This window comes from Limanda limanda, chromosome 4 (genome assembly GCF_963576545.1).
Source record: "Limanda limanda chromosome 4, fLimLim1.1, whole genome shotgun sequence".
Taxonomy (NCBI): Eukaryota; Metazoa; Chordata; class Actinopteri; order Pleuronectiformes; family Pleuronectidae; genus Limanda; species Limanda limanda.
The window spans coordinates 7,283,729-7,301,435 of NC_083639.1; the positions used below are offsets into that span (position 1 = coordinate 7,283,729).

The 17,707-nt window shown below is 39.5% G+C and overlaps 1 protein-coding gene across 1 annotated transcript in view; it reads right to left on the reverse strand.

Annotated features, from left to right (window-relative positions):
- Nucleotides 1-3,771: 3,771 nt before the first annotated feature.
- The window catches only part of nckap1l (NCK associated protein 1 like), a 32,334-nt gene continuing 18,398 nt past the window's right edge, over nucleotides 3,772-17,707 (reverse strand). The window contains exons 22-31 of the mRNA XM_061069639.1: nucleotides 13,286-13,416; nucleotides 11,801-11,898; nucleotides 10,516-10,609; nucleotides 9,185-9,267; nucleotides 8,413-8,493; nucleotides 6,915-7,008; nucleotides 6,714-6,830; nucleotides 5,986-6,095; nucleotides 5,032-5,121; nucleotides 3,772-4,317 (exon numbers count right to left, since the gene is read on the reverse strand). Of these exons, the coding sequence (XP_060925622.1) occupies nucleotides 4,201-4,317; nucleotides 5,032-5,121; nucleotides 5,986-6,095; nucleotides 6,714-6,830; nucleotides 6,915-7,008; nucleotides 8,413-8,493; nucleotides 9,185-9,267; nucleotides 10,516-10,609; nucleotides 11,801-11,898; nucleotides 13,286-13,416 (1,015 nt within the window). The 3' untranslated portion in view covers nucleotides 3,772-4,200. The remainder of the gene's footprint in view (nucleotides 4,318-5,031; nucleotides 5,122-5,985; nucleotides 6,096-6,713; nucleotides 6,831-6,914; nucleotides 7,009-8,412; nucleotides 8,494-9,184; nucleotides 9,268-10,515; nucleotides 10,610-11,800; nucleotides 11,899-13,285; nucleotides 13,417-17,707) is intronic.

Below are 17,707 nucleotides of genomic sequence, written 5' to 3' on the forward strand. Positions count from 1 at the left end.
AATTTGACAAACTGCTAAAAACTTCAGTGACACACTCGGCGGCGGCGGTTTTAATCAAAAGCACCGAGGGTCAAAGCACAGTTAAAGGTTCAATGTGTAAGTTTTAGGTGAAATGGATCTTTTGGTAGAAATTGGGCATAAAATAATCCTAATGATGTTTTCACGTGTTTGATCTAAATTGTCTGAATTATTGTTCTCTTTACCCTTTTATTTTTAATTACTTTCGGGAAACGGTTCTCAACGGAGGCCGCCATGTTTTTTAAAGTAGTCTAAACTGGACGAACTAAACACCTGGGAAGGCTTCCACAGGTTCTCTTTCATGTGGGAGGAAGAGGAGGAAGAGGTGACCGATATTCAGCTGCAACATGCAACTTCACCACTAGATGTATCTATATTCCACACACTGAACCTTTAATATTAAATCAGTAGTGTACATGACATGTCTCATCAGTAAATGTAAGACTTTTGTGATCAGTAGAGAGTTTGGCACCTAAAAGTTCAGATGTCTAAGTCGTCCCTAAACACTTTTACAGTTGCAGATCCTAAATCTGTGGGTACTGAGAGAGCTGTGCTCCAGCGTGGCTTGGGAAAACCCCTGCCTGCTGTCGTCCTCCCTGCGTGTCCTGCTTGGGCTGCTGGGTCAGACTGACTCTCATGCTCCCATGCTCTTTGACATGACACAACGTATTATCCCAAAAAATGAAGAGAAGTCACATTACGACATATGATTCTCCATCTCATGTGTCACTGTATGGGATCATCCTCCCCCTAGTACTTTCATGTCAACTAGAAATAAGAATAAGAGTAATACATCCACTTTCCTTCAAAGTCACTTAAAAACTAATGTCCATCCCTTGTAACTTGTCTCTGTTTATACTCTAGACATGCTTTATTTCTTTCCCTGCGTTGGTCCGTCATCTTCTCAGTCTGTGATGATGACGAACTTCCACCCTCTGATCTGTCCTCTGACGGACCAGAGACGATTATTAGTCACAGACTGGACAACTTCCGAGAGAGAAATCTGCATTGTGGCATCATAAATCACAGTGAAAGGTTACGTGCCTCTGCATGGGAATCAGTGGTTCAAGAGACTGAGGGTGCTGAGGGGCACAGGGAGTGGTCACTTTGTGTTTTTAGTTCATTGACAACATGGAATTGAGTTTATTTTGCCCAAACCAAAGAGTTTCTAACTGGATACAGAACTCAGAGGTTCATCAAAAATAATAAAGCTTATCTGGCTGAACTTCACAGCAAGAAAAGTCTAACTCATCCATATTATTTTTCAAATTATGCATATTTTGTCAAAGTTTTATCTGTCTCCAACCGAAAACAACGGCGGTGATGGTGTTTTTTGAGAAACTTTCAGAACTGAAAACGTTTTAAATTTCAGTGGCAATCTCTTTTTCTCGATAAGAATAATCTAAAGACCTCACTGTGATCATTTACTCGGCCAAGGAGCTTATGTTCTCCCCAGTCTGTTTGTGTTTGTTTATTTGCAGGGTTACGAAAAAGTTACTGAATGAATTTACACAAAACCTGAAGAAGTACTCAAAGCAGAACCCAGTAGACTGTCCATTGCATTTTTAGTTTTGACACTTTTCCCAATTTCTCAGAGATTAGTTTGTAGATCTTTCAAACTTCAAAACTCTCTATACGAAAACTTTCAGTGTGCTTTGTCGATTGTTTACAGTGTAAAGGATGCAGGCTCTTAAAAGACATGCCAGAATGTAATTTTAGCCAGATTAGCCTCAGGGATGGCAATGCCACCCCATCTCCATTTTGGTCAACACTGAAAAGATGTCATCCACAACTGGTTGGATGCCTTTACGCTGTGTACACATCACATGCCTACATTTTTTGAGGTACAAATAATCCATTGACATTTATCATTATGCCAAATTACCTATCTTCAAGTTAAAACACCAAAATACTTCTTAAAACACAGATGCATAAGTATTGACCTTATCACAGAATCAACAAATCATACAGACTATATTAGTATATTAGTGTTCATATCACTGATGAGGTGGAAAGTCCGTTGACAGCTCACTGCAGCAACCTGTTATTATGACTGCAAAGTGTCCAATCAGCAGAACACACAGAGTAAATCTACATGTATGCAATAAACATTGGAAGCAGTTTCTGACCTTTCCCGTGTGGTCCTCCATGTCACAGGACGCAGATGTCCATCAGCTGCTCTGTGTATCTTACGAGTCTGAGACATGACCTGTAGATCCGAACGCTGCGGTAGAACATGTGTGTGTTGAGACTCAGGATGAGCTCTGTGTGTTGCTATAAATCCAACTTGTGATGGTCTTCTGTTTCATTTGTGTGTGTATGGATACTGTAGTTTATGTTAATCTATGCTGCTCTGTTAACACTCACTTCCCTCTGTGCATGTGTGTGTGTGTGTGTGTGTGTGTGATCTTCCACTACTCAGCAGGAATGGCTGTGCGTCACCAACACAATCAGGGGAGAGTCTTTATATCGGGACCAGAGTTTCCACCATTAACTGTCCTCAGGGTCTCAGGACTGGATCCACTGCGGAGCTCAAGGGGAAATAATTCCCTTGCATGCATGACCTTAAAAAGCAAAACAGTCAATATGATTACAATAATGAAACATATAAATTCTAATATCAATACTAGTAATAGTAATATGCGATTTCCTGTTTTACTTCGGTTATACTGAAAACAGCAGAACTATCTTTAATACTTGACTCTACGCCCATATTCGTTATAAATAGTTTATAATGCACTATGACACATAAAATGTGACCTAAAGTAGTAAAATTCAACAGTGTTTATATTTTTTAGATGTTTAACAAAAGTCTTAAAAAAAGGGTCTGACCTTTACACTGAGAACCAGTGGACCAGATTAGCCAGCTGTACAAAGGGGAGAGAGAACAGGGGAAAACACGCAGCAACGGGCCGGGTCAGAACCGAACTGAGGGCCGCTGCAGGAGGACTCAGGACTCACATCAATAATCATGACATAAAACAATAGATTGTAGTTTTTTACTGGTATTGATGAAATGTTATCGTGCATTTAAAAAAATGCAGACACAGCCTCTTCTAAAGCAAGCGAAGAAAAAATCTCTTCAATTGTTTAGAAGGAAAATAAATGAAAGAGTCGTGGAATAAGGCTGTGAAACCCCAACACTGATATCTGATCACGTAAGAGACATTTTAAATGACAGAAAAAACATGTTTTTCTTCAATCTGCATCATATTTTTGCATCTTATTGCCATAATTTTTGTCATATTATATATTTTGGAACATGTTATCTGTCTCATGATTGCTGAGACTTTAAGCCTCTAACACAAAAACACTCACTCATTTTGCATCGAGTGTGTGACTGGACAATGAGCTGCTTTTAGATCCGTCATCTGTTTATTATTCAGCGTACATCTGTGTTTTCACACAAGTGTTGCCCAAGAGGGAATTGATCCTCTTGAGATCTTGTGAGAAGATTGGGTCATCACATAGATACACGCACACACACACACACTTGATGTGGGCATTGTTGTCTCCAGTGTGGTAACCAGAAAGGAGAGGGAACAGATGAGAAGAAGAAAAAGAAGAAAAGAGGAACAATGCTGTTCAAGGGCAGCTCTAATTTTAACAGGAAGTGTTTCTGATTCTGAAGAGCATCATTCAAATTATACATAAAATATGAAGAGGACAATACTCATCCACTCAGGAAGGAGAACAGAACAGAGGGAGGAGACTAGCCTCAAAGTAGAGGAACACCAACAGAAAACAAACAGCTAATAATTATCATCTTTATTTGTCGGACATTTGAAAACAAAAATATCTCACGTCAACTATTAAAATAACTATCTATAAAAATCATAATTAATGTGTTTTTATTTTTTAAATCGTGTATATGGTACTAATACACAGAATATGAAAAGGATTAAAGAATGTTAACTATTCACATTTGAATGATTCAAGCTGATATTAGTTATTCCACTCTGGTTTTAAAATCTACACTGGTGGACCTGCAGAGGGAAAGCAGGTAAATAGTCTGTAAAATGTAGCGCTGACTCACAGGAAACGTTTTCAGCACAAACTGCGATCATAATATCCAAGACAGAGAATCTGGGAGCCTGTGAATCAGAGGCTGAACAGTGCAAAAAAACAACAAAAAAAGACTTAAAAACATCAAAATACTAGGGTCTTAATAAATCCGAGTCTTCAGCCCATGGTGATGATGAAGGACTTGTAGACCTCTCTGTAGGCGTTCCGCAGCAGAACATACGGGAAGCAGCTCTCCAGCATGTCCTGAGTCAGGAACGGAGACTCCTCCACCATCTAAATGAACCAGTGTTAGAAAATATCACAACTCAAGTCGACAACAATGTATCCGTGCTCCTATTGATGATCTTAATCTGTTGAAATAAGTCCCTACAATTTTGTATTTCATATTTGTTAAGAAGATATTTTCTATAGAAGATGAGCAGCTGTAGTTTTTGGCCTATTTGACCCAAAACGGGAAAATACAGCAGTTGAGAAGTTATTACTTAGTAGGTAGTAGAAAATGCTGTTCTTGGTATTTTCACAAAATTTGTCGACAAAACACGGTAATGTTATGTTATTTCTCTTTAAATTTGTTGGGAATATAATGATTTTCTACAGTTTAAAATCCTTGTAGTTTGTTGAGGATTTGAGAAGGTTGTTGATCAGGACCAAATAAATGAATGTACTTTTATCATGGCTGAAAACAATAGAAACTCATCTGTAGTTTGGAAATTAAAAGCATTTCTCCATCAATTTTAAACCTCACTCCCACTTTAAAATATGCATACTTAATATAAAGGGTTTAAAGTTTTCACTAATGACTTTGTTGTTAATGATTCATTTATTATTGCCTTACAGATTAGAAATAAGCCATTAGAGAAGCCGCTGCAGGCTTGATGGCTTATTGTATAGAGAATAGCTTCAATTAATGAATCATAGATTGTTTCCATTAGTCAAATTATAAACCCAGTTGTGCCTTATTGTAAATGTGATTAATGGCAGACCTACCATGTGCAGGAGCAGGTAGACGGACTCTCGATTTTTCACCTCCACTCGCTCCACATTTTGTCCTAGCTGGAGCAGAGTCGAGGAGGCCATCTGCAGAGTAAAAGAAAAAGAGACGGATCAAAAAACTAAAATGTTTTATGGCAGTGGACCTGAACATGACTGGGGCAAAATAGGTCCAAACAACACTTAATACGCATTTTATGTTGATATCTATTGGCTTTACTGACATCATTTGTATTATGCAGTCATTTAGAAAATCATGGATTCAATTATGTCAATACTTTTTGCTTGTGATTGTGTAAAATGAGTCGATATCTACTTTAGACTGGAGCTTGAGCAATTTAAATCAATAGAAATCAGCCAATCTGAGACTTTCACAGACATATTGGAGTTTATGTTTGCCAATAAGTCTCAATATGAAAACTATAATTTTACAGAATAAACAATGCAGAAAGATAAGCACTGTGTAGAATTCTATAGAAACAAAATTATTTTCTTAATTCAGGCTCTAAATATTTGGTTGTAACTGTGTTATCTTTTTATTTATTGTTATTTATAATAAAGTGTCTGTTTAAAATGTCAAGGCTCAATTACATTTTTTTGTAGTAAGAGTTTCAAATCTTAAAATTATTTTCATTTTTTTATTAAAATGTACGATTGGTCAATATCAGTATTGGCATTTTTTTTACTCTTGAATATTAGTAACTGCCAAATATTGTTCCCCAGAAAATCCATATCGACGGGGCTCCACTTAAGACCTCTCATTACAGGGAGCAGATCTATGAGATTTTTAATGAATTGAGCATTTAGACTCTCAACAATTACAGAGACTGAAGATCTAGATTTAGATCGAGTTGTTGGGAGCCATTGTGTTGATTCACACATTTATGAGGCCATAATTATTATTTTTTGGCTTGAAATGGAAAGAAAGGTAATAAAATGTCTGCCACTCACCAGGAGAAACTCTTTGAGGTGCTGCTCTATGTTCTTGTTCTGAACGGTGAACATGGCGGCAGCCAGCTGGTTGATAGCTGTAGCTAAACAGTGGATGTTGTTGTTGTGGCCTGAGAAGATAAGAATACAAAATTCATTTGAAATAGAGAGAATGAAACAGCGTGTCCTGTAACTTTAGCCTCACAGAGGATGTTTTTGTAGTCGGACGATTAGAGAAGTTAACTTAATGAGCTGTGACTAGTAAGAGGAAGTGTTCTGAGCACATTTCCTCAGGCTCACACGGTAAATATGTCTCAAACATGGCAGTGGAAAATGGAGACAAAGAAAGCAATCTGAGACAAACGCCACCCTGTGCCTAGATAGAAATCTTGGCTATTTACTGCTCTTAATGTTGCAGTCCAGGCGCGGAGCCAGGCAGTCAGGGTCAGCACGGCCACATGCCAAGAGTAACCGTATCGATGCACGTCAGCCAAAGTTATCTGTCAACAAAAGTCTCTCAACAGAAACGTGTTTCACATTAACCAACATACTTCTGCTTAGGACCACGTCCGTCAGACTGGAAAGTATGATGCACAGAGATGCTAATAGTGTTTCAGGGTGGAGTTTGTTTTTGTATTTTCTATCAGCAGCTGGAAGGAGAAGTGATTGGTTATTGGCTGAGGGCTGTCTGGAGACTAATCGCTGTCAAGCAGGTTGCAGCAGATGAAAATGAATGAATGAATACGAACCTCCGTGCTCTCTGCTGTAGGACGAGTTGGAGTCCAGGGCCAGTGTCGGCAGGGACACAGCGACGTAAACGAGCAGCAAAGAGGACAGCTTGTACTCTTCATCGATGGACGTGTTGTCTGCGGGTAAGATATTAAAAGATGAAACAACACTCTCACTTCCTGATGACTCAGCAGGAATGGCACTAATAAGTTGAGCGTTACCTGTTAGCATACTGTTGATCGCTGCAACAAGGGCGGGGTCGATGTTGCATCTCAACCCTGCGGCGGACGCCAACTCAAAAACACTCAGCGTCTCCTTTAAGGTCATAAAGCAATAATTGTGACCTTTTACGAGTGACCAATAGCAACCAGCCGTGTAGCTAACTTGCTAGCTGTGTTTTAGCATATGTTGTTTGCCCGGGACGTTATAGCAGAGACGGACAAAGACATCTGACATATTACCATCGGTGAAGAAATGACAATGGGTAGCTTCCTGTATGTATCTTTTTGTTAAATACAAAAAGCATCCATGTAAAACAAGTTTGCAAGTTTCAAAATCCCAAGTTGTAGTAAGTATTACTCCGGAGGCATTAATATGAGCATGGTAAGTATCTTTTAATGTTGATATATGAATATATCAAACGACAATCCTATGTTTTGTAAAATCTTGATTAGTAAAGTAACTTAATAACTATAGGTAAAAATTAAATGTAGTGGAGTTAAAGGTGTAGTGCATCTGTCTGTCAAAAGCAAATGGCTTGAAATGGAAATACTCAATTAAAGTACCAGTAAATGAAATATGTAGTCTTTTACTTTGAAATTAAAAGGAAGCTGTGCATGGTTTGAACAATCTTCAGCTCAACAAGATGAGTTTCCATTTCCAGTGACTTGATGTTTATTGGGGTTAAATTTAACGCACCATTTAAATGTCCATCGTTTTGTCGTATTTTATTGCCCATTGGCTTCACCACAAAACCACAGCCAATGCAGCTCTACTATGTGCTGTGCATGTTACGCTGCAGAATGAAAGTGGTGCACAGTCCAGGACCAGTAGCGAGTGTCTTAGTCTTGACACAGGTTTTTGATCTCGCCCTATTTGTGGTTGCACGGATGGTCGGCCTGTCTGTGCAAAATGTTTCCACTGATGTGGTTTAGAGTGCAGCGCTGCAGCAGCGATCACAGTCGCTCTCACGGAGGCAAAGGGGGGGCTGCTGACGTCTTTGGGGTTATCCTGGCCCGGGCTGTGGCACGACTGTCATTCCTCACTCAGAGGCCAGACGTAAGTAAAGGGAGCGGGAGTTCACCAGCCACAGCCGCACACATCTCTCCAGAGGGAGATTAGGAATTTAATTTGGTTGGTACCGGAGAATACAAAAAATGGTTCTCTGCATCTCTCCGGTTCAGATCTACTGTTACTCACTGTCTGTTATTTAGACAGATTACATTCAGCTACACATTGAGCAACAGCACGGTCTGTGTGCTTAACCTCTGATGACGCTCCCCAAAGTTCCTCACGTAAATATACATTAGGATATATATGACGACAACTGTATGTTTTAAATTCAAAAGTCTCCCACATTATGTTTGCCCTCTGAAAATAAACTGTTAATATTCTGTTCATAAACAGTGATGGGATGATTCCAGCACAGTGAAAACCTGCTTATAGCACTTTACTCCTCTGTGGGAGCTCAACATATAGATGCTAAGAGCTGTGTTTTACCTTGATGTCAGCTTCAGGGGAGATGAAGTCTTTCATGTACTCGATGGGTCCCATCAGATACGGGCAGTGCTTAAGTAGGATCTAGATTAATGGATAATATAACCCACATATTACAGGAAAGACCTTTACATATACAGTCGATGTCAAGGTCACTTCTTTTCCAGCTTTATATAACTAAATGTGACCCATACATTATTATTATTCAAATTTATACATGTGAAATACTTTGAGATGCCACAAAAAAAGACTGAAAAGTAAAAATGTATCAAATCAGACCTCCATCAATTTAACACATTAGATTCTGTTTACAGGTTTCATGGGAACAGCTGTAGTAGTGTTGTACTCCTACTGTTATTTTAGGTTTACGCGGCCCCAGACAGAGATATGTGAAATCTGATAAACTGATGTCAATTGAGTCAGCGCTGGCTCGGGCCGAACTGACAGCCGTCTGTGATTGACATGCATTATGGGTACTGTAGGCACCAGGTTTTGACAGGGGAGAAAAGTGTGCATCGATTTCTGCATCCTGCTAAACCCTTTAGCTACTAAATCTGCAGCTATTATTAACTTAAAATCCATCTAAAGCTTTAAAAGAGCCTTTCAGCTACGACATTTCATCAATAGATTAAATGTTAGAGTTTGCTCAGTTGACATTATAACCTACACAGCATAATTCTCATCTTATTTGTGAATATCAATGACATTGTATTACATACTATTCAGTCATCTATCTAAGATTTTCACGTTGTCAAAAGATAAAATTGTGCATTACATCTCTCAAAGCGTCCTGTGCCATTGCTTTGAAGGACAGAATCACCCCGATGATCGTCATCCTCTTCAGCACGTTCTCTCCACCTTCAAGTGCAGATGAAACAGATCAGAGTTCAGTCATATCAAAGTGTTTATTATACACTTATACACACACACACACACTGGATCCACCGCTGCTCTCATTAACCCGTGTGCCCTCTAAAGCAACACGGAGTGAATAAGTCACTTGGATTAGACAGTTCCTCTGATTACATGTATTTCAATAACGCTTGATACTGTGGGCTTTAATAAAAAAATAGTGCCATTCTGGGAAAGGTCAATTATTAAGATTATGAATCACCGTTTGATTTTGTGTAAGCTTTGTGAAGATATTAAGGGAAATTGTTGAAATTATTTGGTGATTGCCGTCACAAAGGGAGAAGAAATAAATCCTTATAATTTCTTACTATTTCAGTTGTTTTACTTGATCTTACTAATAAGTCGAGGCTTCTTCTAGTATTTTTACCTCCACATAGAAGTTTATGTTTTCACCCCTGCCGATTTCTTTGTTGGTTAGTTTCTATGTTTGTGATCAAGATAACACGAAAACAACCAATCAGATTTCCGCAAAACTTGGTTGAAGGATGCAGTGTGGTTCATGAAAGAAGCCATTTAATTTTGGTGCGAATTCCGGTCATGGGGCGGATCTGGGGTTTTTTTCTTCTACATTTTCACCATTTTCTCAGAGAATAATGAATGCATCCTCGTACTAAGAGGCCTGATACAGAGTTTGTTAAATTTGATGCAGTTGGATTGAATTTAAGGAGACTGTTGGGCCTTGGAGGAAGTTGGTGCTCTACTGAGTTACTATTATTGTTTTGCACATGGACATGTGGTCTGCAAGAGCTGATGTCTTCCTGCTCCTCATCAGATGATCCTGACAGCATCTTTTCAACATTGAAAACCTCACAGAACTGTTGTGCAAGCCCGGTTCTTTATACATGTGCACACATTATAAACAGAGTAGCGTTTAAGAATAACAAATTAATCCTAATAAGTGTTTAAAGATCATTCTATTAGAGAGATATGATGTTTATGAACAGGGTCCTGCTTTTCTACTCATACAAGACAAATAATTGCTTGCCAATAAGCATAGATGTGATAATGGCTCCTGCTCGGAATGATTCATCTCTATCCTCCTTCACCTCTGATTGTTTTTCCTCTTCTCCCTGTCATCACATTCCTTCTCCTCCACTTTGTCCTCTATCTGCAGTCTCACATCTCAATTCCTTCCCTTTCAACCCGTGACCTCCTCCTTCACATCTTGCTCCTCCTTATCTCTCCACTTCTCACCTGTCAGCCTCTTTCTGAGATTGGCCATTTCCTCTGGCTTATCAAAGTTGCTTCGCATCTGTACGAGGGTGTCCATGTTCTCAATCACCAGTTTCTGACAGGACGGGGGAAAAAGAAATGAGATAAGCGATAAAAATCACCTTCAGGAGGGAGTCATAGCTGTGACTGATCTGTCGAGCGGTTCAGAGCTGCAGCAGTTGCCACTCCTCACTTCAATCATAGGTGTCAAGGTGCGGGAGCGTGACGCAGTGCAGCAGAACTAAGTGATTTCTTCTGCGTGACGATCGGCTGGTTTTGAAAGAGATACACGGGTTCGACAAGATGAATTAAAAGTACAAAGGTGTTTGGAGATACACACCACAAAACGTGAGATGGATCAATTTAATTCTCTTCAAGGAATAAACTGTATGTGAATAACCACTGTGATTCTAGATTTAGATTTATAGATTTAGTTTATCCGTGAATCTTTCTTTTTGACACAGACTATTTTTATTTATAAAACAGTATTATTCCATGTGAATGTACGACGTGTAAATGTAAAATGAAAGGTGTTACAAAGGATCATTGGGCAAGATACTCAACCTCAAATTGCCTGTGCCCACAGTGTATAGATGTACTGTATGAATATGTGCGTGAATGGGTGAATGCAACATAGTCTAAGTTTCCTAAAAAGGATACATTACCATTCAATATATTCAATTTATTAACTTATGTATTATACTGCAAACAGTTAAATATATATATTTATATTTTAGTATTTACTTCATCAATGTATATTAACATAACAGAAACCAAGAGAAAAAGAAAGATCTTTACAGAAAGTGAAAATACACATGGAAGGACAAACATTTTAAAATAACAAATCCCCACAGTCGTAATGAAGAGGATCCAAAGGTGGAGTGCAAATGTATCTTCAGTTTATATTTAAAATGAAGGTTTTTGCAGCTTTTTGTTTTTAATGTTACATGTTGCCTTGGTCAAGCAAATGACCTTAAAATAAGCAACAGGTGGTGCTCAGGTGTTTTCATCAAAAGACTCTAAATACCATCACGTAGGGGCATCATCACTTTTGTACAACCGGAGGGAGGTTTATCTCATTGTTTTAAAATCATCTGACTTTACTGACTGAAAGCAAGAGATTCTTTTTTTCTACACTTGTCCATATTCCAGGTTCAGGCAGGTTAATTTATTAAGTCATTATATTTGAGCAGATATCGCACTATAGCCTCACTCTTAGATCTTCATGAACTGAAAACTGAAAAGAGCCCACTGCATCATACTTTACCTTCAGCTCGCTGACTTGAGAGGTGATGTGCCACATCAGGTTCTCGCTCACGAACTTCAGGCCATATGGACCGATTAGCTCCGCCAGGGCCTGTAGCTCTGTTCAGAGGGTCACATGAATACACAGCAGGGTGACGAGGGATCGACAGATGCTTGAATTAGCGTTGATGTCCAGCAGCAAGACACAACCCAAACGGAACGAGACTCGGCTGAAGATCAACCTGAACCTCCCCCCTATTGCATTACATTAACAGTAATAAGACAAGGGTCGGATTGAAATTGGTTTGTGAGTGTAGCTGAATCAATGAGAGAGAAAGAGACAGCTGCAGGTATCAGACCTGTCACTCACATCTGTATGTGTATGGATAAGGACGTGTGTGGTTGAGAGTGGAGGTGGTTAATGGAGAGGAGAGTGAGTCACTGAGGAGTAAATATAGACAACGAGGATGACATTGTGAGGGGGCGTCTATCGGAGTGCAGCAGTCTCCAAGGTACCAGGTCTATGAGAGCCTCGTGAATGCATCTCTGAGCATAGGTGTGAATTATATCAGTGTTTACATGTGTGTGTGTGTGTGTGTGTCAGCTAAGGTCAGTGGAGGGAAAACAGCTTTAACACAGTCACAAGGAGTTGCGCTTTTCCTGCAGGCTGACACAAAGGAGGAAGAGGAGGCTTAGTGGAGGAGACGACAAGGAATACTTTAAGTTTACCTTAATCAGGAAGTGTCAGAATAAACTACATGACAGGCAGCGTGAAAGAAAAAAAACACACACCACGTCAATAACAGGCTGTTGAGCAATAACACGCTCGCTCTGCATGTGGTGACACAGGAGTGAACGAGATCAGCACAGTTGTGTCTTTGGAAACGAGTGAGTCATCTCTTGGATGTGTGACGCCCCTGAACATGAAACCTCAGAGTGCAGGGGAACTTTCTGAAGATGTCAAGTGCAAAAACAAGCATCTTCAAAAAGTAAAAAATAAGGAAAGGGCTTGTTTCATACTGATCCCTTCTTACACCTGTCATTCAAATTCTCTCAGAGAAAATAAATGTTCAATTTGTGTCAGACTTCAACCTCAAGACTGAAGGTTTCCCTGGTTAAGGTGACAATAAAAGCATAAATGCATGAATGCAAACTTCTGGGAAAACCCAAATTTGTTGCTGGAGTGACACTGACTACTGATAAACTATTTTTATACAGTAATCTACTGTATTATCTTACTTTTTTACTATTTCAAAATACCATAAAAATACAATACAAATACTAACACTACTCTGGGTAGAATCACTAAAGATGTTTTTGCAGTACTGTGAGTAAAGTGTTTTTAGTGTATTTTTTTACAGTGTAAACCCAGCAAAGTGAAAAAAAAGTTGCACTTGTAATTGCGATCATAGATCCATGAGCTTTCAGAAATGATAAGCTTCACGTTAACATGTTGGCATTCAATAGGCAGCTGATTGAAATACTGTGGTTGAGATATGGGACCGACCTGATATATCGGAGTACTCCTCTGCTCTGAAAACCGCTTCATTATCAGACGTCTGGTTGATGAAGCAGTGCATCGCAGGACAGTGGACGATCATGGAGTTGCTGGCCTGACGCAAGAGACTCTGAAGGTACCTGAGATGCAGAAGAAAAAAATCCTCAGCCAAAACAAATAAATTAAAGAAGGTGAAAGAGAGAAGTAATCAAACAGTTAAATTTACCTAAAATTAAGTACACTTAATTATATGTAACTTCAACATTTCCACTTGAGCAAAAGTGAGTAAATAATTACCTTTAATTATACTCAAAGTATTAAAAGTGAAAGTATTTGCAGACTGTAGCATTTTCCCTAGTGCAACATGATTAACTGGGCCTGTTTATATTCAGTTTAATACAAGAATAATACAGAGTCTATTCTATTAAAAAGTGTAAAGTACATACAGTATACAGGAAAAAGGTACTTGATGTATTTTACACTACTTGTCCGGCTCTGTGTGTGATTATCCTTCCTGTGCTTTTCCACGTCGGTTATGAAGCAGGGGTCAACATACTTGTGTGTTGGGCAAGGCCCAGTGATCCGACTTAGAACAAAGGGTCGTAAAACCTTAGGCCAGGCTCGGGTAACCCCTTACATTTAAAAACCCAGCATGGACCCTTATCTCCATGTGGCAAAAGATCACGTCCTGGTCCCCCACGGTAAGCCCGCCCCTGGGGGCCAAATCCTGACAACTCAATTGGCTGGAGGGCCACACTGACCCCTGACCCCTCCTCCCAGGGGGGAGTCACCTGAGACATGACTTAAAAGGGCTGAGCTCACAGAAATCTCTCTCTCTTCACTCAGATGCCCAAGCGACAACAGAACCCCTCCGGGGTTCTACTAGTTAACTCGGTATTTTTAAGAGACTCTCTTTGTCATCTTCCTTTCCACGCTGCTCAAGTTGTTTTCTGACCTCAAGAGGTCTAACCACACGACTCAGTAACTAAGGAGGCGACTAGACGTTTGTTTTATTCATTTCAATTCATTTCATTCATTCATTCTTTTATCTTAGTTGACGTTTTTATTTTGAAAAGGACTTTTCCTGTTTTTAACTTGGAAAGATCAAAACAGGAAATTGCTCGCTGGACGATCTCAGACTGTTTCCTTATCCACACGGACTTTACTTTATTCTTTCTCCACACGATCTACAACGGCTACAAGCAGCCGAACGTCCCTGTGAGGCAGCACGATCTCCGCTGCTGCAGAAGAAGACGAAACCTCATCTCGCCACGGAGCACAACGGATCGGCTCCGGCCCAGCTGCGGTGCTCACGAGAGCCCGTCTGAGAAACTTCAAGCGATTCACTGAACCTCCGGGGATTCGCGCCAAGTCGCATGCAACCCACGAAATCACGGTCACAGTAAGAGGCTTATGTTGTCTGGGCAGATGTTAGTTTTAATATGTAGCGTGTTGATTTAATACTTGAGTGTATTTTGTTGATGGAACTTCCGTGTTCCATTGTTTTAGCCGGCCACTACTCCGAGCCGCTACTTCCGGTTTCCGGTTGGATCGCAATGTTTTGTGTTGCAGTAAATAGGGCCGCGAGAAGCGCCTCCGCCCGCACTGTTAACGTCTGTGTGCGTCTGCAGTGATTTCACCGATCAGAACCTCGGCCCACAACGCTCGCTTGAGGGCTGAGGGGTGAATCACTGTTAACTCATCTCAGACGTATTTTTAAGAGCTTCTTTGGACTCTCCTTACATGTTTTCTCATGTTCTCTCTCTCTCTCTCTCTCTCTCTCTCCTTCTAAACCGACCTATACACACTCCTGACCTGTATTTATAATACAGGTCATGTCACATAGTTAAATCTATGCTTAGAGAGGCTGAACACATCTGGAAACCATTCGGCCCCAAAGCCAAGCAGAGATAAGAATTCTCTTTGTCTAAAATTTCCTTTGTGTAATTCATGTGACGACCACCAGTGTGCGCTCCGGCCACATGGTGTCATTAACATATACTCCATCTTGAATAACGCAAGTTAACCCACCATTTTGAGTCTATTATTGCCACGCCTCCGCTCTCTCTCTCCTCCCATCCTGGCTCTAAATTCATAACGGCTCCGCCATCTTGTTTTGTAGTCAATCCGCCATTTTGAGAGTTTTTAGGCCTTGATTCCACGAATCATGATCGGCCTCCATCTTAGATGTGATGTCACTACGCGTCATCGCCACCCCCCCTTCTTTTTCTCTCTCTCGCACACACACACACACACACACACACACACACACACACACATTGATAGACACACACATTGATAGACACAGACAGACACACACACACACAGAGACACATAGATGGACCAGAGGTTACATGCGTGTTCTAAATTGTGATGAGCTGCTGTTGTTATCTTTGAAATATGGGAGTTTGTTAAGATGATGAATCATTAAATAACACTAACTTTATTTCACACACACACACATAGACACACACACACAGAGAGACACTTTGACACAGACACACACACACATAGAGACAGACATACATAGGTAGACCGCAGGTTGTCCATGTATTTTCTGAATTGTGATAAGTGCTGCTGCTGTGTTTACCTTTGAAATATTGGAGCTTGTTAAAATGATAAATCATTGAATAACATTATAACTTTATTTCCCCTTTTTAATAAATACTTTTGTAATTAAAGTATCTGTAGTCTGTGATTATTTGTGCATATGTATGTGATTGCAGCTGGATTATGATCGCCTGTGCTCGAACTTAGAAGCCTTCACTGTTTATTAAGTAATCGTTAATATTAAAATATTGACATTATTAATTTGACATTTATCATTATGAGACTGATAATTATAGCTTGACATCGTTGGTCCCTGGTAACCAGGGTGGTGCCCCCCTTTCTCAATTATTAATATAGATAGTATTATTCTTAAATTGATAATTTTATTGTTTTAGACTAATTATTTTCATTATTCTTGGTTGATAACCTTATCATTGTTAATTGACAGCTTGTACTTTCTAATTGATAATTCCTATTTTCTCATTAGTGGTTTTATTGTTATTTGATTACTGATCATCTTCAATTAATAATTTAATTATTTTTGATAGATAATTTTTATTATTTTAATAATCCTATTTCATGATTATTAATAATTAGCCAACGTCAAGTCTACTCCTATTGCACAACATAAATGGTGCCCCCTGTGAGGCGATCTAACTCCAGCTGTATCATAATACTGTGTACAATAATCCAGATTCTTTTTTTTCCAGAAATTTGATTTTTTTTTGAAAAATTTAAATTTTTTTTGAAAATTTTTAATTTTTTTCAAAACTTTTCCTTTCTCTCATTTGGTATTGATCATGATTCGTTGTTGAAGAAGAAAATAATTTTGGAAATTTATTCTTCTTTGCAAAGTTTTATTTTTAATTCATTTGAACTTTTACCAAACCGGTATACCGGTGCCTGGTGTATCCGTAATTGGCTGCAGATTGCAATCGGTGGTTGTGTTCTCGAGGCACAAGAATCATAAATAATTTAAGAAAAGAGAAAAATAATTCTAGGAATTTATTTCTCTTTGAAAATTTTTATTGTAATCCCTTTGCATCTGTCCCAAGCAGGTATACTAGTGCCTTGTGTATCCGTGGTTGGTTGCTTCTAGCATATAAGTGGTTGTGTCATCTCAATGCACAATAATTATGATTAATTTTTGAAGAGAGACATAGGTTCGAAACTAATTTCTCTTTGAAGTTTCTTTATTCTTAATTCCCTTTGCTAAGCAGACTTTTGTGTAACTTTGGTTGGTTGCTGACTGCGTTTCAGTAGTTGGCAATTTTTATAGGAGATTTTCTGCATGCTTTTTGATCTTAAGGAGACAAACTAGATTTGAGAGACTAGTTTTGAGAAGACTAGTTGTTGAACAACTAGGTCTTAAGGATTGAGCCACCGAGCTACCCTTCATTGACACTTTATAGACACAGGGTGAAGCTCACCTGTGCATCTTGTTGTGTAGTTTTTAATTAAGTGTTTTACCCACTTTTTCTAAGCAAGCGTGAGCAGTCCACCAGGTGTCTTTTCGCACTCAGAAGATGAGTAGCATGTACCACCATGGGGCAAGTGCTCCCTCAGGACCAGAGGTCCTATTAGAGACTGTAGCCAGTCTGAGTAATTTTTTCTAATGATGCGGTGAGTGAGTTGAGTGAGTATGAAATAAGTACCTGCGATCGTAAGATCAAGAACTGTCCATGCACTCATCAACCCCACTGGCCCGCATCCAAAAATACCCCATGCGCTGGGTCAACTGACACTCCTCTACCAGCAGAGAGCTGAGCTGCAGGCCCAAGAACATGCGAAGGCGCTCATAGCCATGCAAGCAGCATGTCGAGCGGAGCAGGAGAAAAAAACTCCCACCTGCGGCACATCATCGAGACCCGCAAAGAACAG